The sequence below is a fragment of the Bos grunniens genome, chromosome 3 (genome assembly GCF_055505025.1).
Source record: "Bos grunniens cultivar Pamir isolate PY7600 chromosome 3, Bosgru_T2T1.0, whole genome shotgun sequence".
NCBI classification, from domain to species: Eukaryota; Metazoa; Chordata; class Mammalia; order Artiodactyla; family Bovidae; genus Bos; species Bos grunniens.
This window is the reverse complement of record NC_141167.1, coordinates 11,140,252-11,153,930: the sequence shown is the minus strand read 5'-3', so window position 1 is coordinate 11,153,930 and position 13,679 is coordinate 11,140,252. Positions and strand designations below refer to the sequence as shown.

Sequence of the window (13,679 nt, the reverse complement as noted above, 5' to 3'; positions counted from 1 at the left end):
GGGAAATTCTCCAGGATAGAAGTACACAGAATATTTTTGTTAAATGTATAATTTATTGAATGTCTTCTCTTAATGCTCAGAAGGAATAAACGACTTCCATGTGATTTACCACATTAACTACATTTCATGACTCTTTCTTTGTTATAAATATTCTTATGTTGTTTAAGGGCTGAACTTTGGGGGAAAAGTCTTTCCACATTAATTTTGTTTCTCTGGGATTGTTTCTCTGATGTCCAATAAGAATTGAGCTCATCCTATGGAATTTTCCACAGTCATTACATCAATAAGGTTTATTTTCACTGTGAGTCTTCTGATGTCCAGCAAAGGTTGTATATCTGAAAGATTTTCCACATTTACTACAGTGATGGGGTTTCTCTCTTTTATGCATTCTTTGATGATTAATAAGAGTTGAGTTCTTCATAAAGACTTTTCCACATTGATTATACCAGTATGGTTTCTCTTCAGTATGGATTTTCTTATGTTCCAATACAGTTAAGTTATCCCTGAAAACTTTACCACCTTCATTACATATAAAAGGTCTTTCTCCACAGTGTATTCTGTCATGATGCTCAGTCCTTCTGAGCATAGACTTTCTCACAGTCTACATTAGTAAGGGTTTATGACTGGTCTGAATTCTCTGATGACTTAAAAGAATAGAGTTCTTTCTGAAGCTTTTCCACATTCATTGCGTTTATAGGGTTTCTCTCTATAATGAATTCCCTAATGATTAATAATGTTGAGTACATCTTTAAGAATTTCCCACATTTAGTACATCTATAAGGTTGTTTTCTTATGTGAATTTTATGATGATTAAAAGAAATGAACTGCTCATAATGTCTATCACACATTCTTTATGAGATTTTTCTGTCAGTATAATATCTCTGGTGTTTAATAAAGGAGAATTTATATTTGAAGACTTTCCTACATTAATAGTACTCTTTCTCTGTGGAACTTCTGTGCTTCTACTTCAAACCTATATCGATTGTGACGCTTTTGTTTGCCCTTTCAGAGTGGACCCTTCAGAAGTATTTATTTTGCTTTAGGTCTGACATCTTTGTGTCAAACCAGTATTCTTGTACTGCACAGGGACCTGGTGGAGCTTCTCATACTTCCATCCAGGGCTTTACCCCTTGCTCCAGTTGGGCTATTAATTTTGACTTGAAACAGAGAAGCCCCATAACAACAGATTCTTGTAGTTTTCCAGCATCATATATCCCTGTCCATGTTCATCGAATAGCATCTGGGTATCTTCATTCAATCTAAGTAAAGGCCACAACCACATCTCCAAATGTCAGTGGCCCCTGGATCTAGGCCCTTGTTGGTCTTGGAGCCATCTGGCTTCTGAAGCACTCTTCCAAGCAAGGGGAGAAAGTTGTGCTTAGGCTAATAGTTCTGGAGGTTAGAAGTCCTAAATCAAGGTGTTGGCTGGGTTGGTTCCTTCTGAATCTTTGGGTAGAATCCTCCTTTAACTCCTCCTAGCTTTTGGTGGTCACTATCAGTCCTTGACTTGTCTTGGCATGCAGCTATATCATTTCAGTCTCTGCTTCTATCATCACAATGCATTCTCCATATGTGTCTTTCTAGATCATTGATTTTAGACTTTCCTTCTTTTCTAAAATAAGCATGTAAAGCTATAAATGTCCCTCTAAACATTGCTTTAACTGTATCCCACACATTTTAGTATGTTGTGTTTTCAGTTTCATTCAGTTCAAAATGCTTTCTAAACTTCCATGGTTTCAACCTACACTTGGTATAAATTAGTATTACACCAAGGGGAACCACTATCCAGATGTCTGGAGCTCTTTCTCCGTGTAGCTTCTTCTTTCTGGTAGTTTCTAGCTACCACAGTCACCTTGAACTCTTGTTTCCTCAACTGAGCAAGACCACCGTGCTCTGCTTAGGTTCTCCCCTGTCTCACAGTCAGCCGCGTGCCTGGTCTGTAAACAGAAAGCCAAAGTGACCATAGGGCTCACCCTTGTTTATCTCCTTTCTCTCTGGGGTCACAGTCCCGGACCACATTGTTGTTTAGTGCCCAAAACCAATTGTTTTATGTATATTTTTTTGTCTAGTTTTCTAGTTTCTCAACAATGGGAAAGCAAATTCAATGGCAGTTTCTCCTTCAAGGACAGAAGTGGAGGTCACGGTATGTTAAAAAAAATACTGGCTTATAGAAAAGTGCAAGTTATGTTCATTTTTGTGGATCTTTTCACTGTATTAAATAAGAGAGACTTTTTGTGAGAGGAATGATGGAAAGTTGATCTAAAAGTAACTGACAGTAGTTATTGATGTAACAATTTACTGATTTCAATAAACTGTGCACTCAGCTGTTACTGAGTCATACCATTGGTTATTGTGTGAGAAGGTGGATGAAGAAATGAGGGGCGTTTCTATAGCTCTTGGTAGCTTCATTTTTAAAATAGTTTCTATTTATTCATCTTTTCTTCAGGAAGTTCTATTTTTTCTGGCCTCTAAGTTGCTTTGTCTGATGTTAGGTTGGTGCCTGTGTTTTTTTTTTTTTAAAGCACCGTGGTAGATTGGCTTCCATAGTGATTGACTCCATAATCTAATCTACAGCCTTCCTGTTTTTCTCTTGTCTTTCAGTTGACTAGTATCCACATTTAGTAAGTGTTTCCTTTGGCTTTGGTGGATTATCCAGTTGTTGCTTTAGCCTGTCATAGCCCTTTTTCAGTTATGTGTGCCTGCAGACATGACTGTATATCGCTTCAGTGGTTTGATTCTACTACACATTTTCTATATGTAGTTCTACATTTTATGTTATAACCCCAGCCTGGGACTAGGGTGAAGAAAGAGGTACCTAGGGTATGAAATTTAAGGAGACACTCGGTCTCAAGGTGGGATAAGCCAACCCTGCACTTACATGACGGAGAAGGCAATGGCACCCCACTCCAGTACTCTTGCCTGGAAAATCCCATGAACGGAGGAGCCTGGTAGGCTGCAGTCCATGGGGTCGCTAAGAGTCGGGCATGACTCAGCGACTTCACTTTCACTTTTCACTTTCATGCATTGGAGAAGGAAATGGCAACCCACTCCAGTGTTCTTGCCTGGAGAATCCCAGGGACAGAGGAGCCTAGTGGGCTGCTGTCTATGGGGTTGCACAGAGTCAGACACGACTGAAGTGACTTAGCAGCAGTAGCAGCAGCAGCAGCACTTACATGACTCTTAAGACTAAGCACTTCCTTAACACTTGTGCCCAAGGCATCTCCCTTGCCTCACCCGGTTCTGGCCCTGTATAATCCTGACTTCTTAGAGGTGGCTCAGGTGGTAAAGAACCTGCCTTTACCAGATTTGAGTACTGCAGGAGTACTCGAGGAGTACTCCAGTACAGGAGACCGAGGTTCGATCCCTGTGTTGGGAAGTCCCCTGGAGAAGTGCATGGCTACCCACTGTAGTATTCTTGCCTGGAAAATTCCATGGACAAAGAAGCTTGGTGGGCTATAGTCGATGGGATTGCAAAGAGTTGAACACGACTGAGTGACTAACACACACATTACCCTGACCATAGTTGGTTATAGACACCTATATAAGACCTTAAAATGAACTCTGTGTAAAAACTTTAATTTAGAACATGCTTTAACTTTATCTAAGAAAATAGAAATGAGGTAATATTTCAGGAAAACTGGTACCATGCCTGAAAAAATTCAGTGGCTCAAAAGTTTATCCATTAGCAACATTAGCCAGAATTTTGGACCATGTTATCTAGGTTAACCATAGTAGGTCACTGTAGTACTTTTATTCCTTTATTTCTTATTACGACATAGCTTCTCATTAGTAAGTTCATCTAGCAGAATAAAATTTTTGGTAAACTTTACTACTGCTCTGATTAATGCTGTGAGGTGCAAAGCCACCTGACTGTGACCACCTGCTGATTAGAAAACAGATGAACCTGCAGCCTGCAAGAGGTCAAGAGGACTCAGTCTGTGTTGCTGCCAGTTCAGTGGAGGCAGAGTACTCCATCTTCTTCCACTTCCTTCTCTTCTGGACCCATAATCTTCATACTGTCCCAGAGAAAGGCCTTGGGGGTGAGTGGGACCCTGCCCCCGTCCTTCAGCACACTGTCACCAGAAGAGCTCTGTTGTTTTTTTGTCTCATGAACTGGAGTTCTGTGTAAAAGGTCTACATGCAAGGACTTACTGAGGAGGGGAGCCAGCGGTGAGCGTGGAGCAGTACTTCTACCAGCGAAAATATCCTGAGCCAAAAAACCTTTCTCTTTTGTGTCTTCTTTTCCAGTTATCAGACAGCTTTCCCACCCTCTTAAAAACCAGTCTTCAAAATAGCCTCCAGTGTTGGTATTCAGGACTCTTTACAGAGCTGGAGTCTCTGTTTTTATTTCATTTTAAAATGTTTCCATTTTTGTTTTTAGATGCCAAGGAGAGCAGGTGCCAGCGGGTAAAGACACAGTTTGGTGTTGGCCTGAGATCCAGGGGAGAAAATCACCTCCGGCTTCTAGAAGGAACCCCCTCTCTCCAGTCGTGCTGGGCTGCCTGCTGCCAGGACTCTGCCTGTCATGCCTTTTGGTGGTTAGAGGGGATGTGCCTCCAGGCAGACTGCAGCAGGCCCCAGAGCTGCCAGGCTTTTAGGACAGACTCTTCCAGCTCAATGCTGGTGTTTTTCAAAAAATTCCAAATTGAAGATGATTTGGACTTTCTGCCTGAAGATGATGTACCACATATTTTGGGGTTAGATTGGAGCAGGGCATCTTGGAGGAGGGAGAGCCCACCCCAAATTCCACTCAGACCCACTTTATCGAGTGACCAGTGGAGCTTAATCAGGAAGCTTCGGAAGAGAGAGAATCCCAGTGAAGAAGTAGCTGCAGTGACACAGCCTTCTAAAACGAATGAACTAGGTGATCTAAACAGCACTGGCTCTGCAGAGGTAAGCATATCATGAATAAGGAGTGACTAGAGAACTAGTTTAATCTGCTTTTGCATTTGGCACACATGAGCTTTGAAGCTGTGCTTGTGGGCAGCGCTCATAGGCTGAGGAGTGTATGTACACAGCTGCTTAGTGTCATCTTAGTAGGGGCTGCTCACATGTTCAAGGATAATTTGGTCTTAGAGATGTGCACTCCATGCAGGTCTGACCATTGTTTTGGTTAAAGCAGAAAGCTGCTCATTATCTTGTCTAAGCTGGTTCTTGGCTACAGGTAAGTGCGTTTGTGTGGGTGTTAGTCTCCACTAGAGATTCTGCAGTGTTTTCTGCCAGATTGCAAAACACTTGATTGATGCAGTTGCAGTCAAGTTCTCCTCCTCCTCCCCCATCTCCTGCTGGTAAACACTTTCCTTATGAGGTAGTTTCTGTTCCATTCTAAAGTAACCAACCCGGTGCTGCATAAGACCTGGACCTGCTGGTCTGGGGAGCCGGATGTGGCTATTAGCCAAGAGGCTTCGGGTGAGTTCTTACCAAGCTTTGTATGCCAAGGGAGATACTACCAGTAGAGTTTATTCTGTTTATTATGTTTCTTCATTGTTGGTCTTCCTGGGCAAATGATTAAGAGGAATGACTCAGCCTGTGCTCATTCTCCCTCAGTTGCTGTGACTTATTTTTGTCTATGTTTTGTCCTGGTTGTCTCTATCAAGTTAAAGCCAGAGTGGGGAGGCTACTACATGCCAGATACTGTGTGTGCTAATCGTTGTGTTATGTCATTTTGTTTAATTTTCATAGCAATATTTCCAAGTAAGTGTTATTAACCCCGTTTTCCTAGTGAGGAAACTGAGGTCCAAATAGGTTAAACAATTTGATCATGCAGCTAATGAATAGCAGGGCCTTTCAGTGAGGTTTTAGAGCCTACAGTATTAGGTTCAATTTGCTCATAAACATTTATGGACTTTTATTATCATTGTCAGGCTTCCCTCATAGCTCAGGTGGTAAAGAATTTTCCTGCAATGCAGGAGACCCCGGTTCGATTCCTGGGTCTGGAAGATCTGCTGGAGAAGGGATAGGCTACCCACTCCAGTATTCTTGGGCTTCTCAGGTGGTTCAGCTGGTAAAGAATCTGCCTGCAATGAGGGAGACCTGGGTTTGATCCCTGATTTGGGAAGATCCCCTGGAGAAGGGAAAGGCTACCTACTCCAGTATTCTGGCCTGGAGAATGCCACAGACTGTATAGTCCATGGTATCACAGAGAGTCAGACACGACTGAGCGACTTTAACTTATTATCAATGTCAGGTATTTTCCTAAGCACTAGAGGTAAACAAGACATGATCTGTGCTCTCAGGAGTTTATAGTCTAGTGGAAACTCAGGCATGAAGATGGTGTTTACAATAGTGTATAATTTTTTTTTTTTTTAAAGAACCAACTTTTAAAATTTTATTAAAAAAAATTTTTTTTTGACTGTGCTGGGTCTTCATTGCTGTGCGTGGACTTTTTCTAGCTGCAGTGAGTAGGGGCTACTCTGTTTTTGTGGTGTGCAGGCTTCTCATTGCAATGGCTTCTCTTGTTGCAGAAGCGTGGGTTCTAGGGCATGTTGGCTCAGTAGCTGTGGCCCACAGGCCTCGTTGCCCTGCGGCAGGTGGGATTGTCCCAGACCAGGGATCAAACCTGTGTCCCTGGCATTGGCGGTGGATTCCTAACCACTGGACCACTCGGGAAGTCCCCCAGTAGTGTATAATTATTACATAGTAGATTTATGTATTGAGTTGACCAAAAAGTTTGTTTGGGTTTTTCTATAACATCTTATGGAAAAACCTGAATGAACTTTTGGCTAACCCAATACTACACAATAGGAACACAAAAGAAGAAGTGATCCTCTTGAGCAGGCAAGTGATGTGTATGTGCAGGGAAGAGTTTACAGAGATGTTTAACTTATTTCTTAATGTATGTGTGGAATTACATCTGGGGTTTAAAGGTTAAAAAAAAAAATTCTGGAGAGAGGTCCAGTGTGTGCAGAGGTTTAGTCAGCACATACTTACTGCACATTTACTGTCTGTAAGGTGGTGTACTAAAAGCAAGGCAGTGCAAATATTATATCAAATAAGATCCTGATTTCTGCCCTAATAGAGCTTATACTCTGGCAAGGAAAATAGGCATGACATTTATGATTATTAAATACTTAAAACCTCAATGTACATTATAAGAAGATAAGTAGAGGACTATAAGAACATCTAACAGGGACCTAATTAAGATTAAGGGCTAAAGTTAGGCCACCCTAAGTAAGGTAAGTTGAAGCTGAGATTGAAGTAGAAGTAGGAGTTAGGGGGAAAAAAAAACAGGAAGAGTAATTCAGGCAGAAAGAATAGCAATTTCAAAGTGTGTTAGATGCCTTAGAACATGGCAAGATCAAAAAGTTGAGAGAGACTGGTCTTGTTTGGCAAACAGAACAAGAGACCTTTAGAGAAAGAAGAGGCTTCAGAGGTGTTCAGAGCCTTGTTGTTGTTCAGTTGCTAAGTCATGGCCAGCTCTTGCGACCCCATGGACTGCAGCACACCAGGCTTCCCTGTCCTGGACTGTCTCCCAGAGTTTGCTCAAATTCACGTCCGTTGAGTCAGTGATGCCATCCAACCATCTCATCCTCTGCTGCCCCTTCTGCCTTCAGTCTTACCGAGCACCAAAGCTTTTTCAATGAGTTGGCTCTTCGCATCAGGTAGTCTAAGTATTGGAGCTTCACAATCAGTCCTTCCAATGAATATTCAGGGTTGATTTCTTTTAGGATTGACTGGTTTGATCTCCTTGCTGTCCAAGAGACTCTCAAGAGTCTTCTCTACCACCACAATTCAGAAGCATCAATTCTTTGGTGCTCAGCCTTCTTTATGGTCCAGCTCTCACATCTGTACATGACTACTGTGAAAACCTTAGCTTTGACTGTATGAAACTTTGTTGGCAAAGCGATGTCTCTGCTTTTTAATATGCTGTCTAGGTTTGTCATAGCTTCCCTTCCAAGGAATAAACGTCTTTCAATTTCATGGCTGCAGTCATTGTCAGCAGTGATTTTTGGAGCCCAGGAAAATAAAGTGAAAGTGAAAGTTGCTCAGTTGTGTCTGACTCTTTGTGACCCCGTGAACTATACAGTCCGTGGACTTCTCTGGGCCAGAATAGTGGAGTGGGTAGCCTTTCCCTTCTCCAGAGGATCTTCCCAACCCAGAGATCGAACCCAGTTGGTTCATTCTTTACCAACTGAACCACAAGGGAAGCAAGAAAATAAAATCTGTCACTGTTTCCACTTTTCCCCTTCTTTTTGACATGAAGTGATGGGACTGGATGCCATGATCTGAGTTTTTTGAATGTTGAGTTTTAAGCCAGCTTTTTCACTCTCCTCTTTCACCCTCATCAAGAGGCTCTTTAGTTCTTCTTCACTTCCTGCCATTAGCGTAGCATCATCTGGGTATCTGAGGTTGTTGGTATTTCTCCCAGCAGTCTTGATTCTAGCTTGTGATTTAGCCCAGCATTTCGCTTGATGTACTCTGCATATAAGTTAAATAAGCAGAGTGACAATATACAGCCTGACGTGTTCCTTTACCAATTTTGTACCAGTCCTTTGTTCTATGGCCAGTTCTAACAGTTGCTTCTTGACCTGCATACTCATTTTTCAGGAGACAGGTAAGGTGGTCTGGTATTCCCATCTCTTGAAGAATTTTCCACAGTTTGTTGTGATCCACACAGTCAAAGTCTTTAGCTTAGTCAGTGAAGCAGAAGTGATGTTTTCCTAGAATTTCCTTGCTTTCTCTATGATCCAGTGAATGCTGGCAATTTGAACTCTGGTTCCTCTGCCCTTTCTAAATCCAGTTTGTACAGCTGGAAGTTCTTGGTTCACATACTTCTGAAGTCTCACTTGAAGGATTTTGAGCATAACCTTACTAGCATGTGAAATGAACGCAGTTGTATGGTACTTTGATCATTCTTTGGCATTGCCCTTCTTTGGGATTGAAAGAGCCAGCCTTCAGGCCTTCTTAAAATATTAGTCTTTATCTTAACAGGGATGGAAATGGTCAGATATGTTACTGTGTGATGAATAGAATGGAGAAGTGCAAGAAGGTCCATGGAGCAGTCAAGAAGGAGGATCTTTGGGCAAGGGAACCATTGTCCTAAAGGAAGTTGAAGATACGGGAAAGAGGACAAAGACAATTCTCCCTCAGGGCTGAGGATCTCAAACTTCAACAGAATCACTTGGAGGCCTTGTTGAAAACAGATTGCTGGGTCCTAGCTCCAAAGCTTCTGATTCACTTTGTTTAAAGTGGGGCCTGAGAATTTGCATTTTTACAGCTTCCCTGGTGGCTCAGATAGTAAAGAATCTGCCTGCAATATGGGAGACCTTGGTTCAATCCCTAGTTTGGGAAGATCCCTTTAGGAGGGCATGGCAGCCCACTCCAGTATTCTTGCCTGGAGAGTCCCCATGGACAGAGGAGTCTGGGGGACTACAGTCCATGGGGTTGCAAAGAATCGGACACCACTGAGTGACAAAGCACAAGTTCCTCCTGTGCCAGTGCTACTAGGCTGGGAACCACACTTTGAGAACCACTGCCTGTAGGGCTTCCCAGGTGGTGCCAGTGGTAAAGAACCCACCTGCCAGTGCAGGAGATCTAAGAGACGTGGGTTCCATCCCTGGGTCAGGAAGATCCCCTGGAGGAGGGCATGGCAACCCATTCCAGTATTCTTGCCTGGAGAATCTCATGGACAGAGGAGCCTGGTGGGCTGCAGTCCAAGGGGTCACAAAGAGTTGGACATGACTGAAGCGACTGAGCACAGCACAACCTCATAGGGCAGGGGGGTTAGAATACAGAGCACAGAACGCTAAATAAGTCTTAAGCAGGAGGAGAGACATCTCCTTCATTGTGATAGGAAGGAAGGAATGAGTGGATATAGATGTGACTAAGGTGGACTGTTGGTTTGAGAGAAGGAAATTGTGGTAGTTCTGATCTCATTCTTGTTTTTTCCTGAAGTGGAATAAATCATTTATTGAAAGGAGAAGCAGAGGTAAGTGGAGTGGGGATGGGGGGATAGTAGGCAGGAGAATGAGAGATCTGGAGAGAGTGGTAAAGGTCTGAAACGACCATTGATCGGGATAGGAGATGGTAAACAAGGTAAGGAAATAGAAAGATGGCTGGGTAGCCTTGAAGATGGAGAACGTGCATTTACAATTATAGTTGTATGATTCTCCTCAGGACCTCTCAGCAACCCTGTCAAAGAAAGGTTGATGGTTTGATTCATCCAAGATTAGAACTTGACCAATTTGTATGGAAGGAAATTGAGGCATGGAAATGGAGGTCGTTGTCAAGAGAGTGGATAGAAGAGAGATATAAGAAGAAAGGAAGAGAGGCAGAGTTGAGAGGGGTTGACAGAGATTCAGTACAGGAGCCCGGCATTCAGAGATTTTGGTGATGGGAAACAGATACGGGGGACAAGTACATGTGCTGGAAGGACAGGAGGTAGTCCTGAGAATGGGGGTATTTGAATTTCAGATTTCAGAGGTGTAGAAGTTACGGTGATTACAAGGTCTAGGGTGAAGCTATGGAAAAGAGTTGTTGGGATAGAGCAGAGAAGAAATTTATTGGTGATAAGGAGCTCAAAGAACATGTTGAATGCGTTATCCATGTAGACCTTGAGACCTTTAGTAAGGATGGTGACGAGGATGATAACAGCAGCAGTTAATGTTTACTGAGTACTTCCTGTGTGTCAGGTACTATTCTGAGCCTTTCACACGAATTAACCATTTTATCTATACAACCTATCCTATGACTTCCTGTTACTGTTTTTTATTTTATAAATGAGGAGACTCAGGAGCAGAAAGGTTAAGGAGCATGGCCCAGGCAGCATGGCTGCTGTATGGTAGCGCCGAAACCTGAGCACAGGCGTCCCATTCTCTCCAGGGTAGTCCTTGCATTCTTGCTCTGAGGCAGGACTTGCAGTGAAGAGAAATTCCAAGAGCCGGATGTCAAAGCCGTCAGTAAGGTAGGAGTAATGAGTAAGTTGAGAGATGACAGCTATGATGAGAGTTGAAGTGTAGTGCAGCAAGATAGCAGAGGAGAAGAGGCTTTTACAGAGAAGATGAAAGAGTAATAATTTGCAAAAGGTGTTGAGAAGGGGAGCAAATAAAATCGCATCTCACTTTTAATCTTGAAGTATGGGAGAATAAGTAGCCACTGCATTGCAGAGATACATGGGAAACTGCATCCTTAGAGGCGTGCAGACTTACCCTTAAGAATAGGTCAGAGGGGGCTCCCCTGGGGGTCCAGTGGATAGGAATCTGTCTTGCAATTCAGGGGACACCAGTTCGATCCCTGGTCTGGGAAGATCCCACTTGCTGCGGAGCCTCTAAGCCTGTGTGCCACACTGCTGAGCCAGTGCTCCACAAGAAGAGAAACCACTGCAATGAGAAGCCTGTGCCCTGCAAGGAAGAATAACCCCCACTCGCTGCAACTAGAGAAAAACAAAAATATATATTAAAAATAAATATTTTTTTAAAAAGGAGGTCGGGGATCACTTTATGAGCATGCGGCCTCTGCGGTCCTCACACTGAGAAAGGCCTTGTTCTTGATTTAGTGTTCTGCTCTCATTATCTTGAAATTCTTAATTTTTGAACAAGTAAGCCACATTTTCATTTTGTACCAGATCCTGAAAATTTAAATGTAGCGAGAGGTTAGGGAACAAAATATGAAGGTACTGAGTATACTGGTGACTTTCTGATCATGGAATAGAAGTTCCAGACAATTCAGTGGAATTTTTGGAAGAGAAAAAGAGGTTGGTTTTTAAAGATGAGGAAGTATAGATCGTTGTAGTGGTAACAGTTGTGGTGTGGTTAGTGTTTAACAACTGGGTCTTCCCCTATAAAACAAAGTCAAGTCCTGAGTTTTAGACTTTACTAATTTATGTGGTGTAAATACTACCACCATGACCAGTTTGAAACTACAGCATGAAGTCACGGAACACAGCACTGGCAGAGAAGAACACAGTTAGCATGCTACAGGATAACTATGATCCATAAAATTAGACAAGCAAAATTAGACCTATGGTAGATACAGGCCTGACAGTCTACTGGAAGATGGTGAAAGCTCAAACTTAGGCCTTACAGGATTCAGGTATATGGTGGGGGGAGGATCCTGAAGTTGTGTTGGCTGGGAGTTCGTTTTCTTATTGTTCACCAGTCACAGACAGTGGCAATAAACTGCTGCTAGCCACCTGCCAATGCAGGTAGACATAAGAGATGCAGGTTCAGTCCCTGGGTTGGGAAGATCCCTTGGAGGAGGGCACGGCAACCCACTTCAGTATTCTTGCCTGGAGAATGCCACAGACAGAGGAGCCTGGCGAGCTGTGGTCTATAGGGTGGCAAAGAGTCGGACACAACTGAAGCGACTTAGCATGCATGCAAGCACGGACAGGATCTCAAGCTTTGTGGTCTAACATGGAGAGTGGGTGGACCTGGAGGGAAGAATATTGAGCTTGAACTTTTGAAACCCTGGAAGTGGAAGTGGGCTTTGTGCAGTGTCACACAGAGACGTTACATAGTTTGGCATTACATGTTGGAAACGGTAAGCATTGCTAAAAAATGGGGAAAGTGAGGTCTTCAGATCCAGACAAGTGAGGTTTGACCTTATACCATGCTTAGGAGTTTCATTCTCATCCCGAAGGCCATGGATAGCGCTGGTGTAATATTGACTACTGGTGGGGTGGTCCGATCACCTTCTGCATTCAGAATAGTTAACTGCTAGGCCTTTCTTTCAGAAGAGGACTTGGAATTCACACTTCTGTTTAACATACTAGGAAGAGTAAGAGAAATGCATGCACTGCAGATCTTCTAATTAGGGAAGACTGACCAGCAGCATTAGTTTTTAGTTTGTACTGTTTTCACAAGCAAGTCTGCATCCAAAGGAGGAAGAAATTGTATGGTAAATTGCTCTTGTCTTTGCCTGAAATGCGTACAGAATTGCAAAGGCCTGGGGTTGTTAATAGCATTTTTTCATTCTTTTGAAAATATGTATATATTTTATCCAAGAGTAGGTTTTGGAGAAGGCAATGGCACCCCACTCCAGTACTCTTGCCTGGAAAATCCCATGGACAGAGGAGCCTGGTGGGCTGCAGTCCATGGGGTCACTAAGAGTCGGACACGACTGAGTGACTTCACTTTCACTTTTCACTTTCATGCATTGGAGAAGGAAATGGCAACCCACTCCAGTGTTCTTGCCTGGAGAATCCCAGGGACTGGGGAGCCTGGTGGGCTGTGATCTATGGGGTCACACAGAGTCGGACACGACTGAAGCGACTTAGCAGCAGCAGAAGCAGGTATTGTGATCTTTTAGCAGTTCTAGAAGTGCAAAGGAATGCCATGAATTTATTCCCCTTTCTCAGCTTAGAGAAGGAGAAGCTTGTACTGTTGGTTTAAGTACTTTATCCTTTCTATGTCATGAACCTCTGAATTGTTGGTGGGAGGAGCATGAAAGCTTGTTGATTGGGTACAGGAACATTTGCAGTACAAGGAGTTCAGTCATTGGCAATTAATTGCTGCCAATCCTGCTTTCTGAAAGGAGAGTGTTTTCTTTGAGCCCCGGAAATAAAGGCCCAGTTAGGTATCCCCACATGTAAGCTTTGACTTAAGAAGATCTGAGGTGCTCCTTTCTCTACCGGCACCATCTCCCCATTTGTAGTCAATATTACACCTTTTCAACCCCTACAAGCAAGTGGCTTTCTATAGAACACATGTCTGAGAAGGATAAATGAGCCAAGCCCTTGG

At 43.0% G+C, this 13,679-nt stretch overlaps 1 protein-coding gene across 6 annotated transcripts in view; it reads left to right on the top strand.

Annotated features, from left to right (window-relative positions):
* KIAA0319L (KIAA0319 like) overlaps nt 1-13,679 on the top strand; it is a 97,275-nt gene that overhangs the window by 32,245 nt on the left and 51,351 nt on the right. For 4 of the 6 annotated variants that reach the window (XR_015155722.1, XR_015155721.1, XM_086378837.1 and 1 more), the window contains exon 3: nt 4,382-4,893. The exons of the other annotated variants lie outside the window; for them this stretch is intronic. Coding sequence is in view for 2 of the 4 variants with exons in the window: in XM_086378837.1 (XP_086234963.1) it covers nt 4,382-4,893 (512 nt within the window). In the remaining 2 variants the exon portion in view is untranslated. The remainder of the gene's footprint in view (nt 1-4,381; nt 4,894-13,679) is intronic. 6 annotated transcript variants of the gene reach the window in all.